At 40.7% G+C, this 18,027-nt stretch overlaps 1 protein-coding gene across 7 annotated transcripts in view; it reads left to right on the top strand.

Annotated features, from left to right (window-relative positions):
• NCKAP5 (NCK associated protein 5) overlaps nt 1-18,027 on the top strand; it is a 976,326-nt gene that overhangs the window by 846,856 nt on the left and 111,443 nt on the right. For all 7 annotated transcript variants that reach the window (XM_045479574.1, XM_045479575.1, XM_045479573.1 and 4 more), the window contains 2 exons: nt 3,160-3,261; nt 14,661-14,849. In XM_045479574.1, the coding sequence (XP_045335530.1) occupies nt 3,160-3,261; nt 14,661-14,849 (291 nt within the window). The remainder of the gene's footprint in view (nt 1-3,159; nt 3,262-14,660; nt 14,850-18,027) is intronic.

The raw sequence follows: 18,027 nt of genomic DNA, 5'->3' as shown, positions 1-18,027 counted from the left end.
GTCCGTGAGTTCGAGCCCCACGTCAGGCTCTGGGCTGATGGCTCAGAGCCTGGAGCCTGTTTCCGATTCTGTGTCTCCCTCTCTCTCTGCCCCTCCCCCGTTCATGCTCTGTCTCTCTCTGTCCCAAAAATAAAATAAACGTTGAAAAAAAAAATTAAAAAAAAAAAAAAAAAAAAGAAATTACCTACCAACAACTCTCAGTTTTGACCAGTAATTGGTGTAAGGCTATGTGAATTTCCGCACACTGTCCTGTCTGTTTTTGTTCCTAACCATGGCAACACCTCTCCCTACCTGTGGGGTAGGTTAAGTAGCCACTTCCATCCCTCCATACCCAGCAAGGAATCGGAGACAGAGATGCAGTTACATTCCCAAGATCTGGTAAAACTCTTAGACAGAGCTGGAACTCAGATCACCTGGCCCCTTGTCCTAGGACCTGCCCCCTCTCCCACACCATGTTACTAATTTCAATTGAGGGGAAGTGAGCATTTGGATATAAAATGCTAAAATATAACATCATTTAGGAGGATGCATTTATACATACATAGATTCACACAGAAAGCAAAGGATGACATCATATATTTGATAAGGAGTGAAGAGCAACCATGAACCAAATTACATCAGATAGCTAACCTAGAAGGACTCTTCCCCAATATCACATGATATACCACTCAAAATCATCATTTCTTTTCTTGAATGTCATTTCCTATAACTTGGACTGTTTGCATATTGATAAATGGATCCTTATGTCTCAGAACATTATCATTCTTTTGGCAGTCTCTCAATCTTTAAAATGTATATGTGGGTAGAAAAAATACAAAGACATCTTTTTCTTTATAGACTACAACAAGCATCAGTTGGGTACTCGCTACTTACTATTACACACTGTGGTAGGTCCCGGGGATTAAATGACTATTGCCCCCAGCTGACTCAGTTTCTAGAGGGAGCTCAAGCTAAGGATTCTAAAAATTGCACAGAAACAACATCCTGACTCTGGTGACCTATTGATGTCTTAGCTCTTTGAAAAAGTTAGAATTTTCAAAATAACAGGCAGCTGGTTTAAAATTTATGCCCTTTTTGGGGCGCCTGGGTGGCGCAGTCGGTTAAGCGTCCGACTTCAGCCAGGTCACGATCTCGCGGTCCATGAGTTCGAGCCCCGCGTCGGGCTCTGGGCTGATGGCTCAGAGCCTGGAGCCTGTTTCCGATTCTGTGTCTTCCTCTCTCTCTGCCCCTCCCCCGTTCATGCTCTGTCTCTCTCTGTCCCAAAAATAAATAAACGTCGAAAAATAAAATTTATGCCCTTTTTGGTCAAAGGAGCCCCACAAACACAGATTGAGGAAAGCACAAGTATTGGTCTAAAGCAAACGGTGGGGGTGCCTGGGTGGCTCAGTCAGTTAAGCATCTGACTTTGGCTCAGATCATGATCTAATGGTTCATGAGTTCAAGCTCCACATCGGGCTCTGTGCTGACAACTCTGAGCCTGGAGCCTACTTCAGATTCTGTGTCTCCGTCTCTCTCTGCCCCCCCCACTTGTGCTATCTCTCTCTAAAAAATAAGTAAACATTAAAAAATTTGGCGGGGGGGGGGTGGTGGTTGGCGGGTGGCGCCTGGCTGGCTAGGTTGGTAGAGCATGCGATTCTTGATCTCAGGGCCGTGAGTTCAATCCCCACTATGGGGGTAGAGATAGAGTTTAGGGGCACCTGGGTGGCTCAGTCAGTTAAGCATCCGACTTTGGCTCAGGTCAAGATCTCACAGTTTGTAACTTTGAGCCCCGCATCAGGCTCTGTGCTGACAGCTCAGAGCCTGGAGCCCACTTTGGATTATGTGTCTTCTTCTCTCTCTCCCTCTCTCAAAAATAAATAAACATTTTTAAAAAACGTATTTTTTTTTATTTGAAGAAAATAGTGATTTAGAGCTTCACTGGGAAGGAGGACAATGATCCATAATAGAAAATATGCCCTCCTGCTGAGGGATGCAACACAGTTCTACCTCAGTGCTCATCCTCCAGCAGGTGCTGAAGGCATGTTCGTTGAGTGGCCAACTAACCACACACATAGGGGCTGTCATGCAAGTTCAGTCCGAGGGGAGTCAAATGGAGAATATGGTGAATGTACCTCATTTTAGTGGAGTTTAGGGTCCCTGCTGACAATGGCACACCTGCAAGAACAGAGTGACCGGTGGGGCCACCCCTGTACTCTAAGATGATCCTAACACTAATTAGTGACACAGAAGCTCAGACATTTCCTGGATCAACATCTGTATGCAGCAAGGCCTTTCCAGGGAGAAAAAGTAATTGAAAAACTTTTCAGAGGTGAGGGAGGCACGCCTAGCCACATTATTTACTTACTCAATTCGATTTTTTAGTGTCTGAAGTCACAAAAGTTGTAACCAAGACAAACCAGGCTACAAGTACCATTTTAAAATGTCATCAGCCTTGCAGAAACATTAGACATAAATCATGAGTTTTATTGTATTTGCAATTAAACAGATCAAATTTAATGTCCACAGAAAAGCCTTAGTAATTAGTATAAAGATTAATATAGTGAAATGTCCCTGGTTTAGCAGGCCTCCCAAGCAAAGCTGAAATAAAGAATTGAGTATATAATCAAATAGCATGTGAATATTAATGCGCAAAATCCTCCACGTCCCCAGCTCCCAGATGCAATTATTTTCTATTCACATTAATTGTTCCTAACAGATGACATTAATGACTTTGAGTTAAAATGTATCCAAGGGAAGATTTTACAAGATCAATGCTGTTTAGAAATAAGGTCACTTTTATAATTATTTGCTCAGATTTTAACCACTATGCAACATAATAAGGTTAACATGGTGATTGTTTTCTAATGTGAATATTGAAAATTATTTTTCATACTAGCCAGTAAGTGTATTGGATGATTCACATTTTTCCTCCTACATATTTTTTCCTACTAATACTTTCCAGCACAACTGACAGACAGTGAGAGTGTGATTACTATTTATAAGCTATAGTTTTCACATACATACATATGGCTTGCTCATAAATTAGAATAAACGTTTTGGGTTAGGACATGTATTATCTAATCTAGAAATGTCAACTCCTTTGAGATTTAGCTGGCCAAGCCAGGATTTGGAAACAAACAATTAAATCACCACTGTGCAACATTTCTGCTTTTTACCTAGAAACTTCACTCACGCATCTTAGATCTTTCATCTGGAGATTTGCTCTCAGACGTGGAAAGAAGCCGAAGTCTGACGCAGTCACGAACTGATGTTGAGATTCATGTGAGTTTCCCTCTTGCCTTCAGAATGCTTGTTCAGGTTATTTTCCTTCCATCAAATATGATGTCACAAGTGAACCATAAAGCGCATCCTTGAAGCATTGTCAGGCAGATAAAAATACCTTCCTTTCTTGTGTTCTCTGAAATTCAATATTATGTCCCCCAGCTGATAGAGTAAGCAGAAAGTGTCACTCTTGGCAAAAATATCATAAATCTTGACTTTGTCCCCAAGATACCTTTTTGGGTATTGATTACATCTCAAAGTCTCTGAGAAATGGTCAAGGAGCTTTTTATTAAAGCCCATGTCCTATATTATTCATCCTACTTTTATGATATATTATGTATGAACTTTTAAAAATTCATGGGCTGTACATTTTTTTTAGCTAGGGTTAGCTTTGTGCTTATTTGGCAAAACTTTAACCAGCATGGCTTTTAACTCTCATTGACAGAAAGAAAGTAACTTGAAAAATACAAGAGCCAAATAAATATGTGATGAAAAATGTTAGGCTTAAAACAGTGACAGATGAACATTTGTGGATAATTGGCTTTTGATTTTGTTGTATAACTTTATCAATGTAGATAGGATATTCTATATCAAAGGTAAATATTCTCAATTTAGATTGGAATTAAATTTCAGTGGAATGCTGTCACTTTAAACATTCATGAAGACCTTAATGCCTTCCAATCTATAATATGGCCTTAAGGTCAGGAATTTTTTAAGCGTGCAATTTATATCCAAGAAACTCTTGCCTTCGTTCACTCTGTCTCTCTCCTTCTTTTTCATCCATATTCATTTTTTAAAATATAATTTATTGTCAAATGGGCTTCCATGCAATACCCAGTGCTCATCCCAACAAGTGCCCTCCTCAATGCCCATCACCCACTTTCCCCTCTCCCCAAACCACCATCCACCCTCAGTTTGTTCTCAGTATCCAAGAGTCTCTTATGGTTTGCCTCCCTGCCTCCCTGTAACGTTTTTTTTTTCCCTTCCCCTCCCCCATGGTCTTCTGTTAAGTTTATCAAGATCCACATATGAGTGAAAACATATGGTATCTGTCTTTCTCTGCCTGATTTATTTCACTTAGCATAATACCCTCCAGTTCCATCCATGTTGTTGCAAATGGCTAGATTACATTCTTTCTCATTGCCAAGTAGTATTCCATTGTATATATAAACGACATCTTCTTTATCCATTCATCAGTTGATGGACATTTAGGCTCTTTCCATAATTTGGCTATTGTTGAAAGCACTGCTATAAACGTTGGGGTAAAAGTGCCCCTATGCAGCAGCATTCCTGTATCCCTTGGGTAAATTCCTAGCAGTGCTATTTCTGGGTAATAGGGTAGTTCTATTTTTAATTATTTGAGGAACCTCCACACTGTTTTCCAGAGTGGCTGCACCAGTTTGCGTTCCTACCAACAGTGCAAGAGGGATCCATTTCTTCACATCCTCTCTAGCATCATAGTCTCCCGATTTGTTCATTTTAGCCACTCTGACCAGCATAAGATGATATCTCAGTGTGGTTTTGATTTGTATTTCCCTGATGATGAGTGACATTGAGTATCTTTTCATGTGTCTGTTGGCCATCTGGATATCTGCTTTGGAAAAGTGTCTATTCATGTCTTCTGCCTATTTCTTCACTGGATTTTTTTTTTTTTTCAGGTGTGGAGTTTTGATAAATTATTTTAGACTTTGGATACTAGCCCTTTATCTGATATGTCATTTGCAAATATCTTTTCCCATTCTATCAGTTGCTTTTTAGTTTTGTTGATTGTTTCCTTTACAGCACAGAAGGTTTTTATCTTGATAAGATCCCAATAGTTCATTTTTGCTTTTAATTTCCTTGCCTTTGGAGATGTGTCGACTAAGAAATTCCTGCAGCTGAGGTAAAAGAGGTTTTTTTCCTGTTTCTCCTCTAAGGTTTTGATGGTTTCCTGTCTCACATTCAGGTCCTTCATCCATTTTGAGTTTATTTTTGTGTATGGTGTAAGAAAGTGGTCCAGTTTCATTCTTCTGCATGTTGCTGTCCAGTTCTCTCAGGGCCATTTGTTAAAGAGACTGTCTTTTTTCCATTGGCTATTCTTTCCTGCTTTGTCAAAGATTAGTTGGCCATACTTTTGTGGGTCCAATTGTGGAGTCTCTATTCTATCCCATTGGTCTCTATGTCTGTTTTTGTGCCAATAGCATGCTGTCTTGATGATTACAGCTTTGGAGTAGAGGCTAAAGTCTGGGATTGTGATGCCTCCTGCTTTGGTCTTATTCTTTAATATTAGTTTGGCTATTTGGGGTCTTTTGTGGTTCCATACAAATTTTAGGATTGTTCTAGCTTTGAGAAGAATGCTGGTGCAATTTTGATTGGGATTAGATTGAATGTGTAGCTAGCTTTGGGTAGTATTGATATTTTAACACAATATTTATTCTTCCAATCCATGAGCATGGAATGTTTTTCCATTTCTTTGTGTCTTCTTCAATTTCTTTCGTAAGATTTCTATAGTTTTCAGCATTCAGATCTTTTGCATCTTTGGTTAGGTTTATTCCTAGTATTTTATGGTTTTTGGTGCAATTGCGAATGAGATCAGTTTCTTTATTTCTCTTTCTGCTGCTTCATTATTGGTGTATAAAAATGCAACTGATTTCTGTACATTGATTTTATACCCTGCGACTATGCTGAATTCATGTATCAGTGCTAGCAGACTTTTGGTGGAGTCTGTCAGGTTTTTCCGTGTAGAGTATCATGTCATCTGTGAAAAGTAAAAGTTTGACTTCTTCTTTGCCAATTTGGTGGTTTTATTTCATTTTGTTGTCTGATTGCTGATGCTAGGACTTCCAACACTATGTTAAACAACAGTAGTGAGAGTGGACATCCCTGTTGTGTTCCTGATCTCAGAGGGAAAGCTCTCAGTTTTTCCCCATTGAGGATGATATTATCTGTGAGCTTTTCATAAATGGCTTTTATGATGTGTAAGTATGTTCCTTCTATCCCGACTTTCTTGAGGGTTTTTATTTAGAAAGGATGCTAAATAAATGTTTTGTCAAATGTGCATTATTGACAGGTTCATATGGTTCTTTTCTTTTATTAATGTGATGTATCACATTGATTGATTTGTGAATATTGAACCAACCCTGCAGCCCAGGAATGAATCCCACTTGATCATGGTAGATAATTCTTTTTATATGCTGTTGAATTCAATTTGCTAGTATCTTGTTGAGAAATTTTGCATCCACATTCATTAGGGATATTGGCCTGTAGTTCTTTTTTGATGCTGGGTATCTGTTTTGTTTTAGAATCAAAGTAATGCTGGCTTCATAGAATGAGTCTGGAAATTTTCCTTCCATGTCTATATTTTTAGGACAGCTTGAGGAGGATTGATATTAACTCTGCTTTAAATGTCTGGTAGAATTCCCCAGGGAAGTCATGTGGTCCAAGACTCTTATTTGTTGGGAGATTTTTGATAACTGATTCAGCTTCTTTACTAGGTATGGGTCTGTTTAAATTTTCTATTTCTTCCCGTTTGAGTTTTGGTAGTGTGTGGGTGTCTAGCAATTTGTCCATTTCTTCAAGGTTGTCCAGTTGTTGGCATATAATTTTTCATAGTATTCCTTGATAATTGCTTGTATTTCTGAGGGAATGGTTGTAATAAATCCATTTTAATTAGTGATTTTATCTATTTGGGTCCTCTCTCTTTTCTTTTTGAGAAGCCTGACTAGAGGTTTATCAATTTTGTTTATTTTTTCAAAAAACCAACTCTTGGTTTCATTGATCTCTACTGTTTTTTTGGATTCTATATTGTTTATTTCTGCTCTGATCTTTATTATTTCTCTTCTTCTGCTGGGTTTGGGGTATCTTTGCTGTTCTGCTTCTAGTTACTTTAGGTGTGCTGTTAGATTTTGTATTTGGGATTTTTCTTGTTTCTTGAGATAGGCCTGGATTGCAATTTATTTTCCTCTTAAGACTGCCTTTGCTGCATCCCAAAGGGTTTAGCTTGTTGTATTTTCATTTTTGTTTGTCCCATGTATTTTTTAATTTCTTCTCTAATTGCCTGATTCATTCTTTAGTAGGATGTTCTTTAACCTCATGCTTTTGGAGGTTTTCTAGACTTTTTCCTGTGGTTGATTTCAAGTTTCATAGCATTGTGATCTGAAAGTGTGCATGGTATGATCTCAATTCTTTTCTATTTATTGAGGGCTGTTTTGTGACCCAGTATGTGATCTATCTTGGAGGATGTTTCACGTGCACTCAAGCAGAAAGTATATTATGCTGCTTTGGGATGTAGAGTTCTAAGTATATCTGTCAAGTCCATCTGGTCTAATGTATCATTCAGGACCATTGTTTCTTTACTGATTCTTTGTCTAGATTATCTGTCCATTGTTGTAAGTGGAATATTAAAGTCCCCTGCAATTACCACATTCTTATCAATAAGATTGCTTATGTTTGTGATTGTTTTATATAATTGGGTGTTTCCAAATTTGGTGCGTAGACATATATAATTGTTAGCTCTTTCTGATGGACAGACCCTGTAATTAGGGCATTAGCCCTTCTTCACCTCTTGTTACAACCTTTAACTTATAGTCTAGTTTGTCTGATATAAGTATGACTACTCCAGCTTTCTTTTGACTTCCAGTAGCATGGTAGATGGTTCTCCATCCCCTCACTTTCAATCTGAAGGTGTCCTCAGGTCTAAAATGAATCTCTTGTAGACAGCAAATAGATGGGTCTTGCTTTTTTTACCCATTCTGATACCCTATGTCTTTTGATTGGAGCATTTAGTCCATTGCATTCGGTGTTATTATTGAAAGATATGGGTTTAGAGTCATTGTTATATCTGTAGGTTATGCTTGTAGTGATGTCTCTGGTACATTTTAATCCTTGCAACATTTCACTCACAGAGTCCCCCTTAGGATCTCTTATAGGGTTGGTTTAGTGGTGATGAATTCCTTCAGTTTTTGTTTGTTTTGGAAAACCTTGATCTCTCCTTCTAATCTGAATGACAGGCTTGATGGATAAAGGATTCTTGGCTGCATATTTTTCCTGTTCATCACATTGACAATTTCCTGCCACTCCTTTCTGGCCTGCCAAGTTTCAGTAGATAGGTTAGCTACTACCCTTTTGTGTCTACCCTTATATGTTAAGCCCCGTTTATCCCTAGCTGTTTTCAGAATTCTCTCTTTATCCTTGTATTTTGCCAGTTTCACTATGATATGTTGTGCAGAAGATCAATGCAAGTTATATCTGAAGGGAGTTATCTGTGCCTCTTGGATTTCAGTGCCTGTTTCCTTCCTCAGATTGGAGAAGTTCTCAGCTATGATTTGTTCAAGCACACCTGCAGCCTCTTTCTCTCTTTCCTCTTCTTCTGGAATTCCTATGATATGGATATTGTTCCATTTGATTGAATCACTTGGTTCTCTAATTCTCCCCTCATGATCCTAGATTTTTTTTTTAATCTCTCTTTTTCTCAGCTTCCTCTTTTCCCATAATTTTATCTTCTAATTCACCTGTTCTCCCCTCTGCCTCTTCAGTCCATGCTGTGGCTGCCTCCATTTTATTTTGCGCCTCATTTATAGCATTTTTTAATTCATCATGACTATTTGTTAGTCCCTTGATATCTGCAGCAATAGATTCTCTGCTGTCTTCTATGCTTTTTTCAAACCCAGCAATTAATTTTATGACTATTATTCTAAATTCTTGTTCAGTTATGTTGCTTATATCTTTTTTGATCAATTCTTTAACTGTCATTTCTTCCTGGAATTTCTTCTGAGGAAAATTTTTCGGTTTCATCACTTTGGCTAGTTTTCTGTCCCTTATGAGTTTTAATAGTTTGTTATGTGTTCTGCACCTGTGAGCACTGCTAGAGGGTCATACACTGTCCAGGGCCTGGCCCTTCAGTAAGTGTTTTTTGGAGAGTGTTACTTGCTCTCTGGTGTTGTGACTTTGGTTATTTTATTTCCCTATTTGTAGTGATGTTTTGGACCCTCTACCAGGTGTACTTAGATTTGTTCCTTGAAGTAGCCCTGGAAAGGAAAACAGACAGACAAACAGGAAACAAAAACATGCAGACACACAAACCAATAAAACAAACCAACAAAATCAAAAAACTAAAAACAATCCAAAAGCAAAAAACCAGAAACACGAGCTACAAGTAAAGAACAGGGTGGAGGCGGTGCTGATGGAAGAACACACACAAAGACAGAAATGACAGGGGCGGGGAAAAAGAAAAAATGAACAATGACCAGGCAGAGAAACTAAAAGGCTTAGTCCAGAGATAGACAAAGGAAAATAAGGAGGTAGGGGAAAAAGAAACGAAGGTAAAGTTACCCAGACAGAGAAACTGTACTGGTTGATTATTCCAGAGAGAGAGAAAGGAATGTAAAGAAGAACCTGTATCAAGAGAATGGATTAAATATGGCCATTTAAACAAACCAATAGCCATAGTAACCAGCCTAGAGGAGGGAAGAGATAAGAAGGAGAAATGGAAGGAAGAATATATCTATATAGGGAGAATTGTCCTAGAATTAATCCAGGCAATGCAGAAGCACTGGTCTGGAGGAGGGGGTCTGTCTGGTTCCACAACGTCTATCCCACTCCAGTAGATACACGGTTACCTGGCTTGGAGGGGCATGGTTTGGTGTAGACAGGTCCCACCTCCACTGGGCCCCGACGTCAGTTCCCTGAGACCCCCACCTTGGTGGTGGTGGGAGAAAAATGGCAACCCCCCAGTGTCTCCTCCACGACCTGGTGTCCCAAATCACTCCTTTGAAGCCGTCCTTACTGTGCCATGGGCACAGACTAGGCTGTCTGTCTCACTCCTCCGACTCTGTGGCCTTGGTGCTTGGCTGGGATTTAAACTCCCTCTCTGTGCACCCTGGTACTGGGGAAGCGCCTCCTGATATGTGGTCCTGGCTGGTTTTGTCCTGTGCCACAGCACTTCAGGGGAGGGGACCGGTTTCTCCTGCTGTGGACCGTGCCCCTGATCTACCACCAAACCTGGAGGTGGCTCCCTCCTCACCAGGTGCATGAACAGAGCAACCAGCCCCAGTCCGAAGATGGGATCTGCAGTTAGAGATCCTCTAACCTGCAGTTACAGATGGGATCTCTCTCCATCCCGATCTGATGTTTTTTGTGTTGTCCAGATACAGTCCTATGCTTCCCCAGCCACAATTTCTCTTCCCTTTGTCTCTCTGCAGAAGGGGATCCCTCTTCTCCATGCCTACACAGCCTGTTTTATCTCCCCTAGTTCGCAATCACCCACCTATGGCCCCTCAGGTTGTCCCGGTTTCTCTAGGGTAGACAGTCCTCTCTCCTTATTATTTTTTTTTTTTAATTACAGATTTTGTTTGTATTTCTCACACTAAGGATGTTAAAGCATGAGGCACCCAAGGTAGTAATCTAAAATACACAATGAGAAAAAAACATTTCGACTAGTGCAAAAGGGGTGTATTTTGCCAATGAAGTAAACATAATTAAGATAATGTTATAGTGGAAACCACTATACATTTTTTGGGCCAAAAATCTTTTTAATAATAATCATCTATTGCTAATTAGATCTCTTCCCTGTTGGGTACTTTATGGTCTGTATATGTCCAGGATTTCTACTTATTGTTAAGGTCCTTACTTGGTGCCATAGAATAATGGCTAGGATGTGGGCCTGACTTCAGAATGTTGTACTAGCTTGGTAACCTTACGCAAGACAGCAATGCCACTGTGCCTCAAGTTCCCCATCTGAGAAATGAGCATAATGATATTTCTTTTCTATTTCTGAGAATCGTGGTGAGGATGAAATCCCACAATATATAAAATTCATGTACCACAGTACCCACCAACCATATTGGGGCAATAATAAGATTCCTGCCGTTTAGCGTTCTTCTGTTCTTCATAATCGGCACTATGCCGCAGCCACAGAACACCGTGGCAAAGATGGGGAATGATAACAAAGAGCAGTATCTGCTAGTATATCTCTCCAGAACTTCATATCAATAATTCCCAGAAATAAAGGGCACCCACACTTTTGGCTGTTGCTCAGTCCAGTTCCTGTGTGCAAGGTGTCAGACAATACTGGCACCACAAGAAAGTATAACATAGAGTCTCTTAGGGAGACTGTAAACTTGTGATTTAGTTTGAGAGTCAAGACACACGTATATAAAAAAAATAATAGTAGCGACACCTAAATGTTACTAAGCATTGCTGTATGCCAGGGGCTGTCCAGATTTCACAGTGATCTTGTATGATATGTACTTTCATCATCTCCATTTACAAAGAAGGAAACTGAGGCATGTAGTGGTTAAATAACTTTCTCAAGGTTAAGGAGTTAGCAAGTGGAAGGGCCAGAGTTTAAACCTAATAAATGGCCTTAGAGTTCAAGCACTCAACCACACAACAGTTAGTTATTCACTGGAGTAGATAATCCTGCTTGATAATCATTTGCTGATGAAGGAGACTTCAGGAAAAAGGAGCTCTCATTGCAGCCATGATGTAAGAGATTCTAGGTCCCTTATTAACTTCAAATATTGATTGTCTAATGTGGGGGAAATATGGGAGAATATCCAATATGGAGGACTGACCCTTCCTCTTCTTTTAAGGAATTACCCTGTAAATTCCCCCCCACCCCACTACACACATATGCATATTCTCTCCCCACTGCACTGGTCCATGGGTAGGCTCAGACCATTCCCTTCATCCTGCTCCAAAGTCCAGGTCAGGCTGTGTGGTAATACAACTTGCTACCAAGCAACCCACATCAGAGGTAGACCTCTTTCATACCTTCCCCTAGGGACCCTCTACTCAAAGTCCTGGCACAGCAGCATAGAAGCACCCGGGAACTTGTCAAAAATACTACACATCAGATTCCACTTCAGAATTACTCATAATCTGCATTTAACAAGATCCCAGATGATACATGTACACATTGAAGTATGAGAAGCCTGACTTGGAAGCTACTTCTCTGCTTAAGCACCCCCAACCCCACCGGCCTCTATATGACAGTAATAGGTCTTCTCCACCTCCCTGAAGTATGCTCCATCACATCTGCTCATCTCAAGTTCATGGTCAAAGGCAGATGCAGCAATTCCTCCCTTTGGTAGCTCTGAGGTTAAATTCCCTGTCATCTTAATCCAGCATCCATACAGGAGGTACACACATGGGAAACAACTGGGCAAGGATGGTTATTTGTAAAAAGTGTCCTGGGAATGGAGTTGAGCTGTAAAAATAGATATAATTTTGATAGGTATAGTAGGAAGGAATAGGTGGGAAAGACAGAGGGAAATCATGGAAGTTTCGGTGCTTCGAGAAAAGGTAGAGTACAAACGGTAACCGAAAGCCATGCAGAGTGTGAAAAGGGACATTAGAAAAATTTATATCAGGGGCACCTGGGTGGCACAGATGGTTGAGTGTCCAACTCTTGAGTTCGGCTCAAGTCATGATTTCATGAATCATCAGTTCCAGCCCCATGTTGGGCTACCTAATGACAATGCGGAGCCTGCTTGTGATTCTCTCTCTCCCTCTCTCTGTGCCTCTTCCCAGATCTCTCTCTCTCTCAAAATAAATGAATAAACATTAAAAAGAAAAGAAAAGAAAAGAAAAAAGAAAAATTTAGATCTGGATGGTCTCACAGGACACAGTCACAGTCTCCCTCTGGAGAACAGACCAGTCTGTCAGAGCAGAGGCAGTCCTAAATAAAACCACCACCCTGCTTATTCAAGCGACAAAATATGAAAGAGCTTTGGGGATGGTGAAAATAGGAAAGTGCACGAGTAGAAGGGGAGTGTAATGTGTTACTTCTGAAAGTTTGTCCTAGATGTACGCAGTGGCCCAAGTGTTGATGTCAGGCAACCTGTGCAATAGCACTACTGGTTGCAGACATCTGTCAAGTACAAATAATAAACTCTCCTTAAGTAAGTTACATGCAGCAGTAACAAGGTCATAAATCAACAGATACTGCTGAATGCTGAATTTTTAGACAAGTTTCTCCTCTCGGTGCTATTTAGAGCCAAATTTCGGGGGTGGGGGATGGAATAGTAAAATTTCTTGGCATATTTAGATTACTTAAAGGGATTGTTATGCAGCAAAAATGAAGTATTGATAGCAGGCAAATGCTTGATGTTGAAAACCTAACCTTATTAAGCGTTATGGATATTGATTAGAGAGGAAATTAAATATACCCTTTGTACTTATGCGGGGGGTTAGCATGTTCCCTGAGTACTCCCAGAACAGCATGCCTTTCCTTCCTCCAGTGGGGATTTAGTCACTGTCAGCTGGAATTGCATTTGGAGAACAGTGATAAGTACTCAGGTAATAAAGGCACCCATAAAGTGTCAATAAATTGCATAAGTAAGAGGCTTTGCCATTCTGTGAATGACACAAAGACAGATGGTTCCCCATCAAAGAGCTTCTGAGACAAAGCTTTATATAGATAGGAGAGTGGAATGAGACGGTAATGGAGAGACTTTCTTCTCGTGATCAGGATGCTAAATTAATTTAGCTTGTCCAGCTCATGGAGCTTCATCTATTACATTAGGGGCCAAGAATATGGCTGTCAGGATGTGCTTTAGATGTTTGCAACTTTGTCACCTGTGCCCCCACCTGGGTCTTCGGCATGGAACCCAGATCTAGTTGATGTGGCAGTCTTTACCATTTAGACGGCCAAATGATATGGAAAGTTCCATAACCTTTCCAACAGTACCTCCTAATTCCTCAGTTTGATGTGCCACTAGACATGACTTCCCGGGTATTTGATTCCTGACTCAGAATGATGCTGTGTGCGGGGCCAGGAGAACAATCTGGTGGAACTGCCCCCCCTACACACACACACACAAAGGAAGATCTTGAGGTGCATGGAAGTTAAATGCTCTCTTTACTCAGTGTCTCCTGCCAGGGGCAACATGCAGCCTGAGATCCAGGTCACTAAATTCCCAGTGTAGTGGTCATGCTCTTGAACCCTACAGCCAAAGATGCTACTCTGTCTTCATCCTTTTGTGCCATTGGTCATGGCTTGATATGGATCTGATTATTTGACCCATCTGACTGGAGAAAGTGGGAAACTACCATTGTGATATTTCTGCCATTGTGATGGCAGTTCGTCATAATCAAGTACCTACTTAGGCCAGGTACTGTGTGATATGCTTCTAATCTAGAACCCCATTTGGTCTTTGTGGTAACTCTATAAGGTAGGCAGTAATGATAATAGTATCATTATTCACTTTAAGAAAAAAATGTAGCTCTGAGGGATTAAATAATTCCTCCTAGTATATTAGCAAGAGGCAGAGCCAAGATTTGGACCTCTAGGCTGTTTGACCCCAAAAGCTGTCCTTCTAAGCACTAGGCTACATTTGCTTCTACCTCACTGTGATGTCAAGTTGGTATTTACTGTCCCCTAAGCAAAGCCTTAGCTCAGAGCTGTCCTGCTTTTTTAGGAATGCCAGCCGAATGCAAAATCAGGAGCCCCTGCTTTGAAATGCCCTGGTTTGGGGATCGTCATCCCTGGTCATCTCTGTCCTCGAAACAGCTGCAGCAGCAGTGAGCTGTCTCTTTCGAGCACCTGCAGTGAGAACTCCAGCGGCTCCTCCCACACATGGCATGATGGAAAGAACCTCAGGAAAAGGGTAAGGCCTCCTTTTGAGACAATTTAGCATCAGAGTGAGCCAGAAAAGAATCCTCTTCTGGCAGGAAGGTGGACAGTGGGAAGAGAATGACCATTTGTTGAGTACCTGTGCATTTACTACTCACAGAATTATATGGGGAGATCTCATTTCCTCCATTATATGGGAGAGGAAGCTGGCTCAGAAATGTTAAGTTACTTGCCAGAAGTCCCACAGCAAGTGAGGGGTGGAAGGATGATTTAACCCAAATGACTTGGACAGCACTCGGCGGTGGGGGGGGGGGGGGGGGGGGGGGGGGGAGGAAGAAGACAGTTTCCTTCTGTGCTTTGCTGGAGCCCACCAAGCTCATAGATTCATATCAAGTTGGAACCCAGAGCCCTGGCCTAATGAAAGTGACGATGTTTCAGGCCAACTCAGATGTTTCCAATTAGTTTTATGGACACTTTCTATTGCTGCGATGCTCAGAAAGACTTGCTAATGCCCACTGCAAATGACAGTGAGCAAGGCCACTGGCCAAGCCATCCCCGACTAAGCATCCCTTGAGAACTCAAAGCGAATGTTGTTTTCTTCCCAGATGATAGGGAGGATGGTACATCATCTCAGAATAAATGGCCGAAAGTTTTCAAAGTATCATTAGCTTTGTAGGAATTTACTACTCAAGCATGGCATGTATTATATTGACCTCCTTTACTCAGTTTTATAGCCTCATAAAGCACTAATTGACTATAAATTGGAGGGTGGCATGGCAGAGAGAGAAAACACCATGGTAGGTGACAGGGACTGTGGCTCCACTGGAGGCAGGCATGTGCTGACTTAGATGCCGGGAGTTTTTTCACCAGGTTGTTAGGTAACTCCTGCTGCTGGATGCCTCCCATCTGCTAGGTGGGCCCTCACAAGCGAACAAGCATCTGTGCAGGCTGCCATAAGCAGAGGGTGTGGAAGAGCTACTTCTGCCCTTTCCCCATATTGAAGAAAAGCAGAAAGTACACAACAATGGAAACCCTGAATCAGAAGTTTCAGAGGTCATTTTCCTATCATATGCGTAAACTCCCATTTATGATTTGGAAGCATAGAAGCCAGGAGGGCTCCATAACTGCCAGAAAATAATAGTGAGGGAGTAGCTTTGTCATACTCTGAACAAGAACGCAGAAAAAAATTTCAAAGTGGAATTTAGAGCTTATTCCCTTGGACTCAGACTCCTAATACAGCATGTATATATTATCAAAGTTGTTCCTTCTGAGTAGATGTTCAAAGTTCTGAATAATGGCTGCTGGAGCCTGACTCTTAACAAACTGGGAAGATGGTCAGGAATGTTCCCTCTCTTTGTGGTTGTCACTGGCTCCAGAGCCCTTGCTCTGTTCTCTTCACTCCCCCTCTCCCTCCCTTCCCCCCTCAGAGCCTTTGTCTTTTCGTCCTTTGCCTTGCCTTGCCTTTTTTTCTTTTCTTTTTCCTGAAATTCTTACAATTCGAGCAATCCTTGATCTTTTAGGGAAACCTCTTCCCTGAGAAAGGAGAAATTAGGTTCTTATGTAATTTTTACACTCAGGTGACTGTCATCTGTAGATTTCATAAGGTCCTGTCTCAGAATGGATTGGAGTACCAGCACACCTGTCACATCTCACATAGTCCCAGTTTTCAAGGACCTAGCAAACTAGACTCAGCCCATAAAGACATTTAAATTTATATTATTTAAGAAACTTCTACAGTTCTTACCATGTACCAAGTACTCATTTAGTATTAACTTACATAATAAAGTCATGTATTATGAATTTTCACATGACTACAATATTAACTTGCATAATAATAAATATGTGACCAATGGCTCTTTCATAATTCACAATTATTTTTTTTAATATTCTTTTCTATAGAAACAGAAAGGAAGCCTGCAAGAGATGCATTAGGCTGCTCTGCATGGAGGAATCTGGATCTAATTCATGAATAATTACCATGTGCCACCCAGCTCTTTTAGTATTTCACAAGTATTAGCTCATTCATTGCTCATAAGAGTCTATTTAAGTAGGTTTGCCTATTCCCCCATTGTACAATTGAGGCAATTGGGCTGCTGAGAAATTAAGTAACTAGCCAAAGAGCTCATAGCTGGTAAGTGGCAGAGCTGGTTAGTTGGTTCCAGAATTTTCACTCTTTGCCATTCTGCTGTCATGGCCCTGTTGAATCAGCCAAGCTTGAAATATTATTCAAATTATTGGGATGGACTGGTTACATTAAGACCAAGAATGTTATTTAAAAAAAAAAAAAGTTGTGTGAAACCATTGTCCAGTCAAGAAATAGAAAAAGACTATGTGGAACCTAGGCCCCTATGTTATCAGCGGCATCCTTCAGCCAATTGCACTGCCTCCCAGAGCAGCTGTTTTCCAGGCACAACATGAAGCTGCCTGTGGAAATGCCAGCTCCTCCCTCATCTCTCCTATAGAAGATTCATGCTTTTTTTTTTTTCAAGTTTCCAGATTGTTCCAAACTTTTCTCATGTTACTGAATACTATAATATTACTGAATTACTGAATACTATATATTTACTATATAAAAATTACTGAATTACTGAATACTATAAAACCTCCCAGGGCCCAGCTCTCCACCCTGTGAGATTAACCACATTCCTCAATTGGTTTTCCACAGGATGGAGAGCTGGGCCCTGGGAGGTTTATGGCCACTGGCCCTGGGATGAATCCAACCTCAGGAAGCCAGGCTTTAAAGAGGCAGAGGGAGCTCGGCTGAGCACATCTTCTATGGGTTTAACAAATCTGCCTTTTCAAGCTCTTGTGGAGTACTTCTGCCTGGCTTCTCTTCTTATTGTGAACGTGACTATCAGGATCATGGAGCTTCTTAGAAACTCAAGGAGGGGCAGCCCTCGCACTGGTTGGTCTCTAATACCCAAACTCACTAATGGGATTTCTCCTGATTTCCAAAGAACTTTTATTGGCATAGAGGAAAAGGAGAGGAAAGGGGAGGCATCACCAAATAGCATCTATCCACAGCAACTTCTGATACTGGAGAGTTTTCTAAAGAAAATATATAATTTGACTTTAAAACAATCAACAAATAACAGATAAAAAATAAACACCATGTGTTGTAGATAGCAAGAGTAATTTTAATGGAAATGTCTTAGATGTAAGCAAATGTTCACAGATTACTAAAAAGCCAAGGCTCCAACGTGAAGTTTCTG

The sequence above is a fragment of the Leopardus geoffroyi genome, chromosome C1 (genome assembly GCF_018350155.1).
Source record: "Leopardus geoffroyi isolate Oge1 chromosome C1, O.geoffroyi_Oge1_pat1.0, whole genome shotgun sequence".
In the NCBI taxonomy this organism is placed as follows: domain Eukaryota; kingdom Metazoa; phylum Chordata; class Mammalia; order Carnivora; family Felidae; genus Leopardus; species Leopardus geoffroyi.
Note: the sequence above shows the minus strand (reverse complement) of the source record. Positions and strands in the feature narration are given on the sequence as shown.